The sequence below is a fragment of the Drosophila arizonae genome, chromosome 4 (genome assembly GCF_054131065.1).
Source record: "Drosophila arizonae isolate 15081-1271.41 chromosome 4, UAZ_ARI_1.0, whole genome shotgun sequence".
Classification (NCBI taxonomy): domain Eukaryota; kingdom Metazoa; phylum Arthropoda; class Insecta; order Diptera; family Drosophilidae; genus Drosophila; species Drosophila arizonae.
In genome coordinates this window covers 11,212,354-11,226,008 of record NC_142924.1, presented here as the reverse complement: position 1 = coordinate 11,226,008, position 13,655 = coordinate 11,212,354, and the positions used below count along the sequence as shown (strand labels likewise).

Sequence of the window (13,655 nt, the reverse complement as noted above, 5' to 3'; positions counted from 1 at the left end):
ACTTTGTTTGTGTTTCAACAGCGAAAACTTCCTTTTGCCCGAACATTTGTTCGCGTACTAATCGATTTTTTTCCTCTTACTTGCTCTATACCGGTTGAAGCTCGTACACCTCGTATACCTCTCTAGCCAGCTAGCCATCTACCCAGCTAGCCAGCTAGCCAGCGCATTAATATGCCCAGAGCTGGCTATATACTCTATGCATGGGTACTACCTGTAGATACCTGTGGCTATACACAACACGCCTAGCTTTGGCCAAAACGGCAAGAGTCACTCACGCTCACGTTTCGCCTCAGCTGAAGAGCTTGTCAAATAGTTTTCAAAGAACACAAAAACAACACACAACAAGGTGTTAAAAAGCTTATTAGTGAAAAGGCTAGAACGAATACCGAATGCTCTACAGTGCAGAGTCTAAGAGTAAAGATATGTAAATATAAGAGTGAGCAATATCCATGGAAAGTCCTTAACTCTCCTTTCTGGCAAACGAAAGAGGAGATCCAAGACAATTATATAGTACACTTAATTGTAAAAGTATTCGTATTACCAATATCTATGGCAAGTCCATTAAGATCTTTTATATGATAATTCTAGTTATCTAGGCTAATGCAGTGCTACCTATCCGTATTTCCTATTATCAAATTCGTTTTATACGCTTCGTATATGGGTCATCATGGGTATGACTTTTAATTAAAATGTTGCCGTCTTGTATGTATTATCAGTAATTATTTGTAATCTAGAGTCTAAGGTACACTCACGCTGTTGAGTGATTCACACTCGAACACTAATCTATATATGAAGTGCAGGTGCATCTGTAGAATCAATAGCACCCCAAAGTGTAGGGCACACCGGGGCGGCTATGACAGCGACGCACGAGCCATACTAAAAAATCAAAATCCAAGTCTAACGAATGCCGATTATTCATTTAGCCATAACGTTTGCATACGCTAAATAAATATATATACACATACAAAAATGTATACATCTATATATGTATATGTGTGTATATATGTATATATAAACAACTAATAACTGCCCAGGCAGCAGCAAATCTGGTAAGCTCAGCGTTAGGCGTTTCTCTTCCCGATTCTCTGTTTAAGTTTCTTTACCGTGCTCCTCTCCCATTTAAAACGTGTTAAATATTATTTATTAATTAAGTTGACGCTATTTTCTGCCTATTTACCTCGGCAGCCGGTTTCACGAACTCAACTGGGAGTGTCATCAGCCACACCTTTCCCTCCTCTCTCTCTTCATCATCCTCTCTGTCGCCTTTAACTCCGCGCCTCTTTTCTAGTGTAGTCGCGTGAGGTGTGAGCTTTATAAATGGTTAAATATATGGGACGAAATGACGATTGGACTTCTGTTTGTGTTTGTGTAAAGCTTTTTTCGGGCTGTAGGTCAAATGCAAAATTAAGCAATGTGCGTGCCAAACGAAAAGAGTAAGCAAAGGGAATGTACTTTGACTGACCTTTGGGCAGCGTCTATTAATAGTCATTAGACGTGGTGAGTTTTACTTATTACAGTTGTAAGTGAGCTGAGCGAGGCTCATGTGGGAATGGAAGTTTGAAATGAGGAAGTAAAACTTTCTCTCTTATAATTAAGCTATAATTCATTGCATGTTTACTCTTCTACTAATATTTTTACACCTACTTAGACTTACACTGTTACTTGTATTTATACAAATATACCATATACAATTACTTATACACACGCTACTACTTCCACTCTTTCATGCATATATACAATCTCTTACACGCATTATTTTTCTTATGCCTACATAAACTTATATTTACTACTTACATTTCCGTAACTTCTCATACTGGAAGGACTCAGGCTGAAGAGTCTGCCCAGCTGATGATGTGTGGGAGAACCATTGCTATTTGCTGGCGATATGGCAGTGCTTATATCCGAGAACATCGGTGAGTGAGAGTGTGAGTGCGAGTGATCTGTGGAGTAACAGACTTAATAGAGAGACAACAAATTTTATAAGAGCAGGACTTACCACTCAGCTCCAATGCCGGCGACATATCCTTGGCAAAGGCAAACAAATCATTGTTGTTACGTATGTCCGATGAGTTTAGAGTTAGACTTGGTTTACGTACGCCCAGGAAATTTGAGTTGCTGGCGATGGAGGAGGCGCTGCCACTGCCACCGGACCCATTGTATATCAGCGGGCTGGATGTGCAAGTGGGCGTGACATTTGGCAGCTTGTGCGACTCCAGCGGCGATGCGGATTTGGGAATAAAACTGTTATTGCTCCCACTGCTGCAATTGCCAGCTGCCGTCACAGATGTGTGACGCTTGAGCAGCGGCGCCGGCGGCAGCTGAGATGGCGAGTGCCGATAAATGTTGCTCGTCTGGGCATGGGGCAGTGTAACTGAATCACCCTGTTGCTTGGGTATGGCCAGGCGTAGAGTCTGACGCGCTGCTAGCCTACGTGCAGGCGCAAATTTATTTGCGGGCGCCGTTTGTGCTGGGCTGTTGTTGTTGTTGCTGCTGCCACTGCTGGCGTTGCTGCTGTTGCTGTGGTGAGCTTGCGCAGCTGTATTGACAAGCTGTGGTGAGTTCATTTTGTTTACGATCGCGAGCGAGAGTAACAGTAAGAGAGCGCGACCACGAGAGAGCGCGACCACGAGAGAGCGCGAGTGATTGTTGCGGGAGAGCGCGGCGTATGCGCGATATTTTTCGTATTTATCAATGAATTCGTGTTGAATTTGTATTATTATTGTTTTACGAGTTGTTATTGTTATTACTGCTGCGGGCTTTTCATTCAACGCCCCACTGCAGCCGTTGCATAATTACACAAACAATAACAACAAAATCACTGAATTATGTATAAACAATATATGTATGTAGATAAACAATAACAAGATACGCGAATCGCTTACAGCTCGCCTCGCAATTTGTCGAATTTTCTTAAGTTACCAAGCGATTGATGCATGCTGCCTTGGGACGTGCCCCTTGCTGTCAGCGGCGTCTTCGATGGCTCTGCCAGAGTCCCACTGTCCGCCCGTCCGACTGTCTCGCTGTCTGACCCACTTTGTGTGGCAGCCAACGAAGGCGACAACAAAATGCAGCCAACACCTTTTTTGTTGATTTGTTATTGTTGTTGTCTGTGTGGCTTTGTTGTTTTTGTTAGCACACGCTTAATTTATTGTTGCTGTTGACTTGGTTGCTGGTATTTTAATGTTCTTTAGCTTTTATTGTTTCGATTGCCGTCGGTTTGAACTTGAGCTTTACGTGGTCGGCTTTAATTTGGACGCGAATGGCTTGGGTTAGACGGAGACAGAGACGAAGAGATAATGTCTCAGATTCTGGCACTGAGAAATCGCGTCGCGTTGCTCAATTTTCGTGACTTGCGTGGGAGCTGCCATAATAGTCCATATGGCATTAAATGGCGTGTTTAATCTGTAATATATATGTATACATACATAGAGAGGGGGAGAGAGAGAAAACCATTTTAGTTTTAATTGTAGAAATACTGAGAATCGTAAATGAATCTTATTGCCTCTGCTTATATGTAAAAGTGCGTCGGTCGATCACAAAGAACTGACTCAACTGACCTCGAAAAATCTAGAAATTAAAGGTATCGTAGGAACTCATAAGGAATGTGCGAGTGTGTGTGAGAGAGAATGTGTGCCAGCCAAGATTATTGAATAACTTGGTTTATATATGAAAAACCTTGACTCTTCCTCACCTAACGATCAGCTCTCATTATGAATTTATCCTTGCGTTTTCAACGTCGATCATTCTCTGCTATTATAGATCGTTATAAATTGAAGACATTTATTTGAAAGATCATTCCTTCTCTCTCTAAGTTTCCACTTCCTCTCGCCGTCTATGCAGCCACATCTCTATCAATTACTCAGTCCATTTCAAATTTAGAGCTAGTTCTCCTATAACCCTTCCAGTTCAATTCTTCAACTTTCTCGAGTTTCAATTAGATATTCAATTCAATTAGTTTTGCTTGTCAATCAGAGTTGCATCGTATAGTAACGAAATCAATCGATGCGAACTGACATCTAATTAGCAACGATGTCAGCTGGCTGCACTGATTGAATGTCAAGCGATTGCCACAGATGATGGATAGTGTCTGAGTCGATTGTCAAGTGTGACAGAGACATGGCCTGTGCGACACTTGGCCCACAGAATTATACAGAATACACATTAGATAGACGGACGATATTTAATGAGTTTGCAAATCTTTTGCATATGCAACTGAAATGTGATTTGTGAAAAGCCGTCGGCCTTTGGCGGCTCAAGCATTGCCTTACACAGCGTCTTAGCTGAAAATTTCTGGCATATTTGCACACGGATTTACAATAAATTGCAATTATGCAAATGAGGCGAGCAGCGAGAAACGCGAGAAACGCGAGAATGCTGAGAAGTCTGAGAACCGGTACATTTAAGTCTTCAAATAAAACGAAAAACAAAATAGAAGTCAAAACGCAAACATTAATCACAGAGATTAGCTGGGCACACAGTTTAGCAATTATGGATATTGACGGGGCGTGTCAATTGGGCACTTGATAAATGATTAAGCGCAAATCCATTCAATTTCGTTGCCAATTTGCCATTGCCATTTGCCATTTATCAGCAACGATTCGCGCTGTGGGTCAAGTTCAAGTTCGAAGTCGGAGTACATAAGTAAGTAATACCCTTTGCTATGTAAATGTGTACATCAAGTAATTCAGATTATAGCAGGCTGTTCGTGCTTTGTATTAATCGAACTTATTTATCTTTATTTTTGGCCTGAACATTGCCTGCATGTGATAATTATAGCCATGGCTACAGAACGTATTCAGTTGAAAAATATTCAATCATTTATGGAACTGACGGCGGAGGATCAGGAGCGCTGCAATGCCCTGTTTAAGAACGAGCCGCTCGAGAGCAAACACATCATGAACAAATATGTGAAGCGCACCGCACAGATCATGAAGCGAGCCCGGCCGGATCCTGTGGACAACGAGTGCTTCCTCTGCTTCGATATCTATCCGTTAAACTTCAAGTACAGCACCGTCCTGTGCTGCCTGTGTGGCGTCATGCATCAGTTCTACTATGTGTTGTACATGAATGTGATTGAGGATACCAAAATGGAGCACCTGAGCCAGTTCATGTGCGATCTGTTGGCCAATCTGATATCGGCGGAGATCCCGCTGCTGACCAGTTTCAAGCTCAAGTTTGTTCTGTGTCGCGACAATCCCATCAACAAAAACGTACTCAAAATCTTTTCCGAATCGGAGACCACGTCCAAGATATACACCACTTATCCATTTATACGCGAGACCAATGTGCTGCGACAGTCACAGATACACAATCCGTACGTTCAGCTGGCCTGGCTCGAGATTATGCAGGGCAACATCCAGCAGAGTAACATCAACGAAATTTTTCAAAAACATCGAGACGTGGCCAATGCCAAGGAGGATCCCGTGCTGAAACTGTTTGTTGAAGACTTTCACAACTTGGCCAAGGATCTGCTGCAGTCCCGGTTTCTGGTCAACTTACGCCTCTGCACCATGGAGCGTCTAGACCTGTTCGAGCAGGTGATTCGGGCCCACCTGAAGACCTATAAAGATCGTGCAACCACCCGTTTATTTCTGTTCGAACTGTTGAGAGCTCTGCTGCACATCTACGATCTCTAAGCATTGGCAGTCGGACACTGATTTTGTCAACCTTCGGCTAACGATTTAAATTGTTCGTAAAAAGAAACTCGCAAAAAAATAAATAAATATTTATTGATATGGAAATGAAATGTTCAACTGTCCGATAGCAGTGGTAGCCACGGCTGCTTTATATGCTGCTTTTGCCAGCGAGCCGACGACAGTCAGGATGGCCGAGTGGTCTAAGGCGCTGCGTTCAGGTCGCAGTCTACTCTGTAGGCGTGGGTTCGAATCCCACTTCTGACAAGATTATTTTTGTTGATTTAAAAATTTTTTATTATTTAAACTGTACTTTTAAATTTTGTTTTATATTTTATGTGCATTTTGTGGGCTATGTTTTTCAATTGGCATGGACAACAGTTGAATAACCTGCCATAAAAAAAAAAACAAGCACTTAACTAAGGCTATTAAAGCCATAGAAATCTTATCTTATATTTATTTAAGTTGCGAACGTCTAATAGAGGAAAATTGTCATTGACATCGCATTAAAATGCATTCGACGTGCTTGGCAGGGGCTTTATGGTACTTCTAGCGAACTCTATGTGAAAAAGTGATATAATACGGCACACGTGTGGGCTGAGGCAACTACAATTAAAATGGTATATAAATATTTGTTATATTTATTTATAGCATTTTTCACCTGTTTTTTAAGCAGCCTAGATAAAAATATTATCGATAACATAAAAAAACAGTGCAGACCTTGTACACCAAATGCTTTGATTCTGTTGACGCAGTTGCTTTGCGCGTTGTAAAAAAAAATCAAACTCTGCAAAATAATATGGTACATATATATACATATATATATGTATATATGTGTGTAGGTATATGTTGACAGCAGAACTGACCCAACGAAAATGGCATTGAGCTCGTGCCCTGAAATTGAGTCTCAACTATGTCAACTGGCATATCGCCACGCTTTGTTTATAAACAAATGCAACTTTTTTTCTTCATTCCTTTCAATACTTCGCTTGATACATACATATATGTACATATATTGAGATAATTGTGTCAGTTTTATATTTCCTATATTAATATTTGAGAATAGTACAAATTTTGTTGGGAAAATTGCGTTGTTAGATCTCAAAACTGTTGACCTATAAAAAAAAATTGCTATATAATTATGAATCGTACTTATCAAGCACACAAGACGCATGAGTTGAACATCTCTCTCCCTATCTCGCTCTCTCTTTATATATAAAGTACTGATAGTAAAATATTGCAAATGAATCAAATTTTAGTTTGTATGCTATTCAAAATCTTCGATTGAGCCAAAAGTTCAATGGTAATGCGGAAAATTATTCGCGGCATGTCAAAACATTTCATGCCATTTGGTTTTTTCCCTTAGATAAACAAACAATTAGCTTGAAATGCGCATGCATAGACATACCTACGCATATACAGACATATATACATACATATTTATATGTAAGTAGATGAACATCTATAAATAGCTAAATAAAATAGTTGTCGGCATTAAGTCAAAGCGTTTTTCTTTTCAAATCTTATAAACAATGCGCTGCTATTCTTCAGTTACAGCCGCAGCTGCAACGGGTATATATATACAGACATATTTACAGTTATATATACGTATCGCCAGTCGGAACTGAAATTGAATGTGATCCAATTATAATTTATGCATAAGTGACAAAAATACCAACTGAACGAATGAACTTTTCTACACATAAATCAAATGAAAATGTCAAGGAATCCGTTTAAACATCTTTGAGAAGAGCAAAGGCCTCTACAGTCGTGGATATATACATATCTATCATAAATAATATTCATATACATATATGCTTGTTTATGTATTTAAAAACAAAAAGGGAACAACAAAAGCTGCCGCCGCCTTTAATGAGAGAGGATTGTAAAGAGAAATGGAAACGCCTGTAAGATTTAGGTACAAGAATGCGGGTTAACCCAATTTCTGAGACTGGTCCCGAAATTTCGAAGTTCGACAGGCTTAGTAGGCGAAAGTTTACAATAAAGGTTAATGTTCTTTAATGACAAATCTCAGCTCTTTAGCTTGTTATTTTGTCGTTGTTTTTGTTTTTTTGCTGACTTAATGCGTTTGTCTCCGGGCCCAGCCCACAAATATAACTCGGCGATAAGATTTATCTACAGCAAAATATAAAACGCCGTCAATACTTTGTCGGCTTTTGTGTTTATTTATTTTTGTTCACAAAAAGCAGATCGAATCAGTTTAATTTGCAATTATTTTCCCATAAAACTGTATTTAAATCATATATTTAATAAATGTAACCAGCCTAGCGAATGGCTTAACAGTCTCTGAACTATTTAAAATGCCAATAAATTAACAGCTGAGAGAAAATTAAACAGAAAGAGTTCCCATATAGCTATTTATAGCACTGTACAGCTAACAGTGCGCATTAACAGCGCACACTCGAGCAGTATGAAATCAGCTTTAGCTCGACTCATGCCAACAGTCAGGATGGCCGAGTGGTCTAAGGCGCTGCGTTCAGGTCGCAGTCTACTCTGTAGGCGTGGGTTCGAATCCCACTTCTGACAAGATTTTTTCTTTTACTATTTTGAAGATTATTTTTTTTATAAACATCTTTTTTTTTTTAATTTACCTTTAGTTATGAAAAGTTTTAAATTATGTTATTTATCATATATATGCAAAGCATTTTACCTAAAAGCAAATTTGTTCGCATATGTCTTTCTGTGGTTTGTTTTCGCTTTTATTTCTGATTGTGAGTGGGTGTCATCTGTATGGCTGATGGAAAACAGCAGCTAGCACCACCATAACACCACAGCACTGCTGGAATCATTCATTAATGCGCATTGCCTGTCGTCTGCACAGTTGTTTTTGTTACTTTTTTTTATTGAACTAAACTTTGTTTTCGCAAAGCCATTTAAAGTGCCAAAATCAATTAGTAGCTGTTTTTGGCTGCCGTGTTTAACAATTTAATTACGCTTTTTATTTATGCTCACTCATTTATCAATGCCTCAGATCTGTCTGCCCTTATTCACGCCAGAAGTTTTATGTTGATTTTTATGCGCATCCTATTGATTTGCAATTAAACAAAAGCCAGACAGCTTCTCCAACTTGTATACAATTTACATTTGCTTTGTATTTATGAATATTATCATCTATGTGTGTGTGTGTGTTATAAATATTTGAGAATTGGATTCGTGAATACGCTCGCTATAATCATAAACTCAATGTGCAACTTACAGAAAACGCAACTCATGCGCCTGCCCATCCCAATGGAGTGGGGGGGTTCGGGCAAGCGGTCCGTTCCGTCAGAATCTCGTGCGGCAGATAAGCAACGGAAGCTGCGGTTAGTTGCCGCTGAAGGCGAGGCTATGTGGATGTGGATATGGGATGTTGGATCTTGGATGCTGACGACGTTAGCTGTTGGGCTTTTGGTTGGCGTCGGCGTTCGTTGGTGTCTCAAATTCCTGCAAGTCAATCAACCCGTCAGTTTCTCTTGTAGTTTTGTTATTTCAGTGTGTGTTATTTTTGTTTTTTTTTTTTGCTTCTTTTGACCAGGCGACCGACCGACCGACCGACCGAATGTTCCGTACAATTTATTTTGGCGCTGGCGTTGTTGTATTTATAGCCACATGGAGCACACATAAAATTTGAACGTAAGATTTCGTAATTGCAAAGCACGCAACAAAATATATAGGAAATGCGCTTTGGCAAGTGTGGCGACAACAGGCACGACGGCTGCGGAAACACTTGACTGGCTTAACTACGACTACTGGAGGATTCACTAGCAATTTGCTATAGTTTAGCAGCGATAAGACGCTCAAGCGCTGCAACACAATAATACAGCACGTAGCTGACTGAACACAGCTGTAATTTTCCGTTAAAACAATTTTCGAACCGTCGCGTTGCGCTTTGCGCTGTTGACTGCAGCGGCAGCAGAAGCAAAGCAAGCAGCAAACAACCTCAAAGTAAGCCGATGGCAAAGCGTCACAGAGAGTGCAGATTCTGCAGAGCAGTGAGCCTCAGTCACTCTTACTCTCGCGCTCTCTCACTCGCTGGTGACGTCACAGCAGGCAGCTTTTGAGCGTGTGTAGCGCGTTTCCAGGCACACACACGCAACTGTGACGTTACTATCTGCGCTTTGTATCACCTTCTCAGAGCTCGACACCATGTAATGATCGCCACAGAAAGAGAGAGCGCAAGCACAGCACACATACGTACATGAGTGAGAGAGGAAGAGCAAAAGAGAGGGGGCGCGTGAGAGCGTGTAAACAGCATTTGCTTGCTGTGTGGTGCGCCATAAAGTTTTGTTTTTATTTCGTGTCTTTTTATTTGTCTTGGCTTCTTCACTTCACACACCAATACACTGATACACTGACATAAAGGCAGCGTCAATCTCGCATGCGTGGGCAGCACTCACAGACGCACACACACTCACACATACATAAACGGCGCTCATATGTCAAAGCTTTGACTGCACGTGCAGTGCGAACTTTCAAAGCGCAAAAACCATAAACAAAACTACAATCAACAAAAAAAATAAACAGCGAAAAAAGTGTCAGGAGAATGAGAAGAAGAAGAAAAAATGCTAAACTGCATGGCTAATTAAATTTCTATTAGCCAAGCGGCAAAACCAAGGCAAAACAAAACCAAAAGCAAAAACAACCGTTTAAACATGTTTTCAAATTGATTTCAGCTCGCTTTCTTTGTGCCCGAGAGCTCGCGCTTAAACATTACGTATACGCCCCCATAATCGCCCAGATGGTGAGTGTGTGTGAGTGTGTCTGTTATGAAAAGAGCACAGAACAAGCAAAACAGCTGGAACAATGAAACCTGTTAATTAAGTTTGCTCAAATTTGGTATAAAATGTCGCGACTGTGCGCTAAGAGAAAACCAACTTAGAATATTTATAGTCTGTATATCTGTTTATGCGAGTCTGCATATACTATATATACATAGCTCCAAAGCAATTGATTAATGCTCCCAGAACTAAAAGTGCTCTTTTAATTGTTTGTCTGCCAGCTTTAGGTCTGCTTTTGGCTACTATTCCAAACTTTGAACTTGAAAGAGTCTGTTCACTTTTGCTCTTTGACTGTTAGGCGGGTGCTGACTGAGCGAATAACTCATAAATCATTGCAAATATTCAACAAATAAGCGATGCTATGATTAGATAAGAGATCTGTGAGTTTCGAATATATTGTTTATTAGTAATAAATATGCATTAAATTCGGATCTTGGTTAAGTTTTGCAAGAGTAAAGTAAGGGGGGAAGATGTTAAAATTGTGTATAGTAAAAATAAATAAATCTTATTAATGAGAGCAAAAAAAAAAAAAAACACATGATTTTCTGTCAGTTTAAGAGTTATGAATGATAAATTCAATTACGATTATACCATGCTCCACTTGGCACATTTTCTCACATGGTAAACGTACAGCAACAACTTCTTTGACTCCTCAACTCTCAAGCCAATCGAAGATTCTCTCAGAGTGCATCTTGATACATTGTCTTGAGCCAAGTTATCAAAGAGTTAAACAACTTTGCAAGTTAGCCAGAAAAGTGCTTGAAAGCCCTTCAATGTCTTCTTTGAATGCTGATGTTTAAGAACTTTTGCCGTTAACATATTGTACAATTGTTATTGTTATGGTTGTTGACCCAGTTAACTGGCCATTGTAATGCTAATTTACAAGCAGCAGCTGCCGTGTTTGGCTGCACCCACTGCTACTGCCTGGTGCCTGGTGCCTGATGCCTGGTGCCTGATGCCTGCTGCAATTGGAAGTGGGGCATGCAGCAGTTACTGCCACTGCCACTGCAACTGCAGCTGCCGCGCCCCGTTGCGCTTTTTATGTGTGTATAATATTTATGCTTTTTATATACATATTGTGTCAAGCTGACAGTAGCATAAATTTTGATTGATGACTTTTGATTGACATTCGGGCAATTTGCTAATTTTATTTCAACTGCTTTTGCTTTTGCTATTGCGCTCTATTAGACGATGCCACAAAGGCATAGGAAATGGGTCAGTTGTCTAAGAACTTTGTCTACCATTAATCACAATGAATTTATGCTCATACACATGCATACACATGTATGTTTGTCTGTGGACATAACATGATGGCTCTGCAAAGTAATCATGCGAATTAATGGATATTATGAATTGTAGAGTAGAGTTGGGCTCAGTGGAGTAGATAGTTACTTGGCAAGCATTGAATTTATGGTTTCTGAATGCGTAAACTTTAATTAACTTTAGCTGTCAGGTCAGCCAACTGATTAACATATATAAATGCCTATCAAATGTCTACAATCAAGCTATAAAAATGAAAATATCACTCGTGGCCCCCAGCTCGACGCTCAAAGTCAAAGTGGAGCAGCAGCAGCAGCACAGTCGAAGCTAATTGAAATGCATTGAAAGTGCGTGCGACCGGTACTAGCAACAAGTGGCAGCAACAACAAGTCGCCGCCGTTGCAGCAGCTGCGTGTGAAATGTCAGCAGCATTGGCCAGGGCGCGCGAAAAACATTAGCCATTGGCCACTGGCCAGCGTTGACATTTTCTTATAACTTAATTATTTTGCATAACTCATTGCATATGCAACACGGCAACGGCGACGGCGACGGCAATAGCGGCGACAACAGTTTCCACAGCAGCAGTGGGTGGTTGCATAATAAATGAAAATAAATATAAAATGTGACAGTTGCCAATCGGCGAACTTATTCATTGTGATGAATGCCTCTGACCTGATTTCGGCTGAAGTTACTTTTCATTATTATTATTATTATTATTTTCGTAGTCGTTGTTGTTATCAATTGCATCGCCGCATTTATCACGCTCGAAATATAATTACTGTTGCATTTTGTTGCACGTAGCCAGTGTGTACACACCTTTCGATGACGCGACTCAACGAGTGCAATTTGTCTTTGCCTCCGGGCGCCACATGCAATTTTTCATTCGCTTTGCGTAGGCAGCCCAAGTTCAAAGAGCCAACCCTGATTGGTCAGCAATTACACTCACATACCCACACATACACAAAAGCACACACGCACGTGTAATACGCTAGAAATCTAAAAATAAAGAAGCCATGAAACCAGCGTCGAGCCACTGACAATGGCCGCCAGTCGCACAGAATGCGATTGGTTCCTGCGCACCAGCATGAGCATAGTCAGGATGGCCGAGTGGTCTAAGGCGCTGCGTTCAGGTCGCAGTCTACTCTGTAGGCGTGGGTTCGAATCCCACTTCTGACAAGAATTCTTTTTCTCATATTTTTAATTTTATTCATTTAAAAAAAGTATATTCAAAGTAGTTTATCATTTGTATCTAAGTGCCGTGTACTCTGTGTACAATGTGCAGCACTTGTTTCAATTGGACTCATAAGAGGCCATTAAAAATTACAAGTAAATCAATTTATGTGCGCTTAATTGTCAATATTCTAATCACATAATCAGCGGGCTGTGGCAAACGTTTTGCCTTCGAGCAGTACTCGTTGGATGACTGACTGACTGGCTAACAGTTAAAAGACCACACACACTCAAAGCCAGGCAGGCAGCCAGCCAGCTAGCTGATGATTATTATCATCGTCTGGCATCGCCGCGAGACGCCGTCAATGGCAAACACTTTCAAGTCGGCAACACATCATTCATTCAATCAAACTAGAGAAACGCTGACTGAACTGAAATGCAGTTCATGCCATTTTTTGTAGATTTGTTATTTGCTTGTATGTTTCTGACAATTGTTTCTCGTGTATAATGGGTTAGGCAATGGGATGGCTGAAAAAACGACTTAAAGCCCTATTTGTAATTATGATCGTAAAATGCAATCAGCCGCTTAGAACTGCGAATTAGTCGGCGCAAATTCCAACATGTTTTTTAATAGCACAATTTACGACTATATTATCTGGCATCCATAAAAAAAAGCCCCGCCAACTATTAAAGTTGTTTAACGGTCCACAAGGCGCGAAGCATTGAGGCTGGTCATAAAGAGGCTGCCGAACAATTGACAAGCCGCAAAAATTGTTTACACAATTTTAATTGACAACTTTGTGGAGAGGGAAAA

General features: G+C 40.5%; 2 protein-coding genes and 3 non-coding genes across 7 annotated transcripts in view; 4 read left to right on the top strand and 1 right to left on the bottom strand.

Moving 5' to 3' along the window:
- Sarm (sterile alpha and armadillo motif) overlaps positions 1 to 2,791 on the bottom strand; it is a 39,862-nt gene extending 37,071 nt beyond the window's left edge. Inside the window, exons 1-2 of one of the 3 annotated variants that reach the window (XM_089468014.1) lie at positions 1,997 to 2,791; positions 1,795 to 1,940 (exon numbers count right to left, since the gene is read on the bottom strand). In XM_089468014.1, the coding sequence (XP_089324140.1) occupies positions 1,795 to 1,940; positions 1,997 to 2,564 (714 nt within the window). In that variant the 5' untranslated portion in view covers positions 2,565 to 2,791. The remainder of the gene's footprint in view (positions 1 to 1,794; positions 1,941 to 1,996) is intronic. The other 2 variants (XM_089468009.1, XM_089468010.1) reach the window with 2 other exon arrangements.
- Positions 2,792 to 4,671: 1,880 nt separating this feature from the next.
- Positions 4,672 to 5,733, top strand: LOC108613471 (uncharacterized). Its single transcript, XM_018006954.2, has one exon. The coding sequence runs from the start codon at positions 4,779 to 4,781 to the stop codon at positions 5,634 to 5,636; it is 858 nt and encodes a 285-aa protein (XP_017862443.1). The 5' UTR covers positions 4,672 to 4,778; the 3' UTR covers positions 5,637 to 5,733.
- An 84-nt stretch (positions 5,734 to 5,817) lies between these two features.
- On the top strand, positions 5,818 to 5,900 carry TRNAL-CAG (transfer RNA leucine (anticodon CAG)). Its single transcript has one exon. It is a non-coding gene; the product is annotated as a tRNA-Leu (tRNA).
- A 2,197-nt stretch (positions 5,901 to 8,097) lies between these two features.
- Positions 8,098 to 8,180, top strand: TRNAL-CAG (transfer RNA leucine (anticodon CAG)). The gene has a single exon. It is a non-coding gene; the product is annotated as a tRNA-Leu (tRNA).
- Positions 8,181 to 12,764: 4,584 nt separating this feature from the next.
- On the top strand, positions 12,765 to 12,847 carry TRNAL-CAG (transfer RNA leucine (anticodon CAG)). Its single transcript has one exon. It is a non-coding gene; the product is annotated as a tRNA-Leu (tRNA).
- The last annotated feature ends 808 nt before the right edge of the window (positions 12,848 to 13,655 follow it).

Coding starts and splice junctions, on each gene's coding strand:
- LOC108613471 (XM_018006954.2), top strand. CDS start 4,779: ATGGCTACAGAACGTATTCAGTTGAAAAATATTCAATCATTTATGGAA.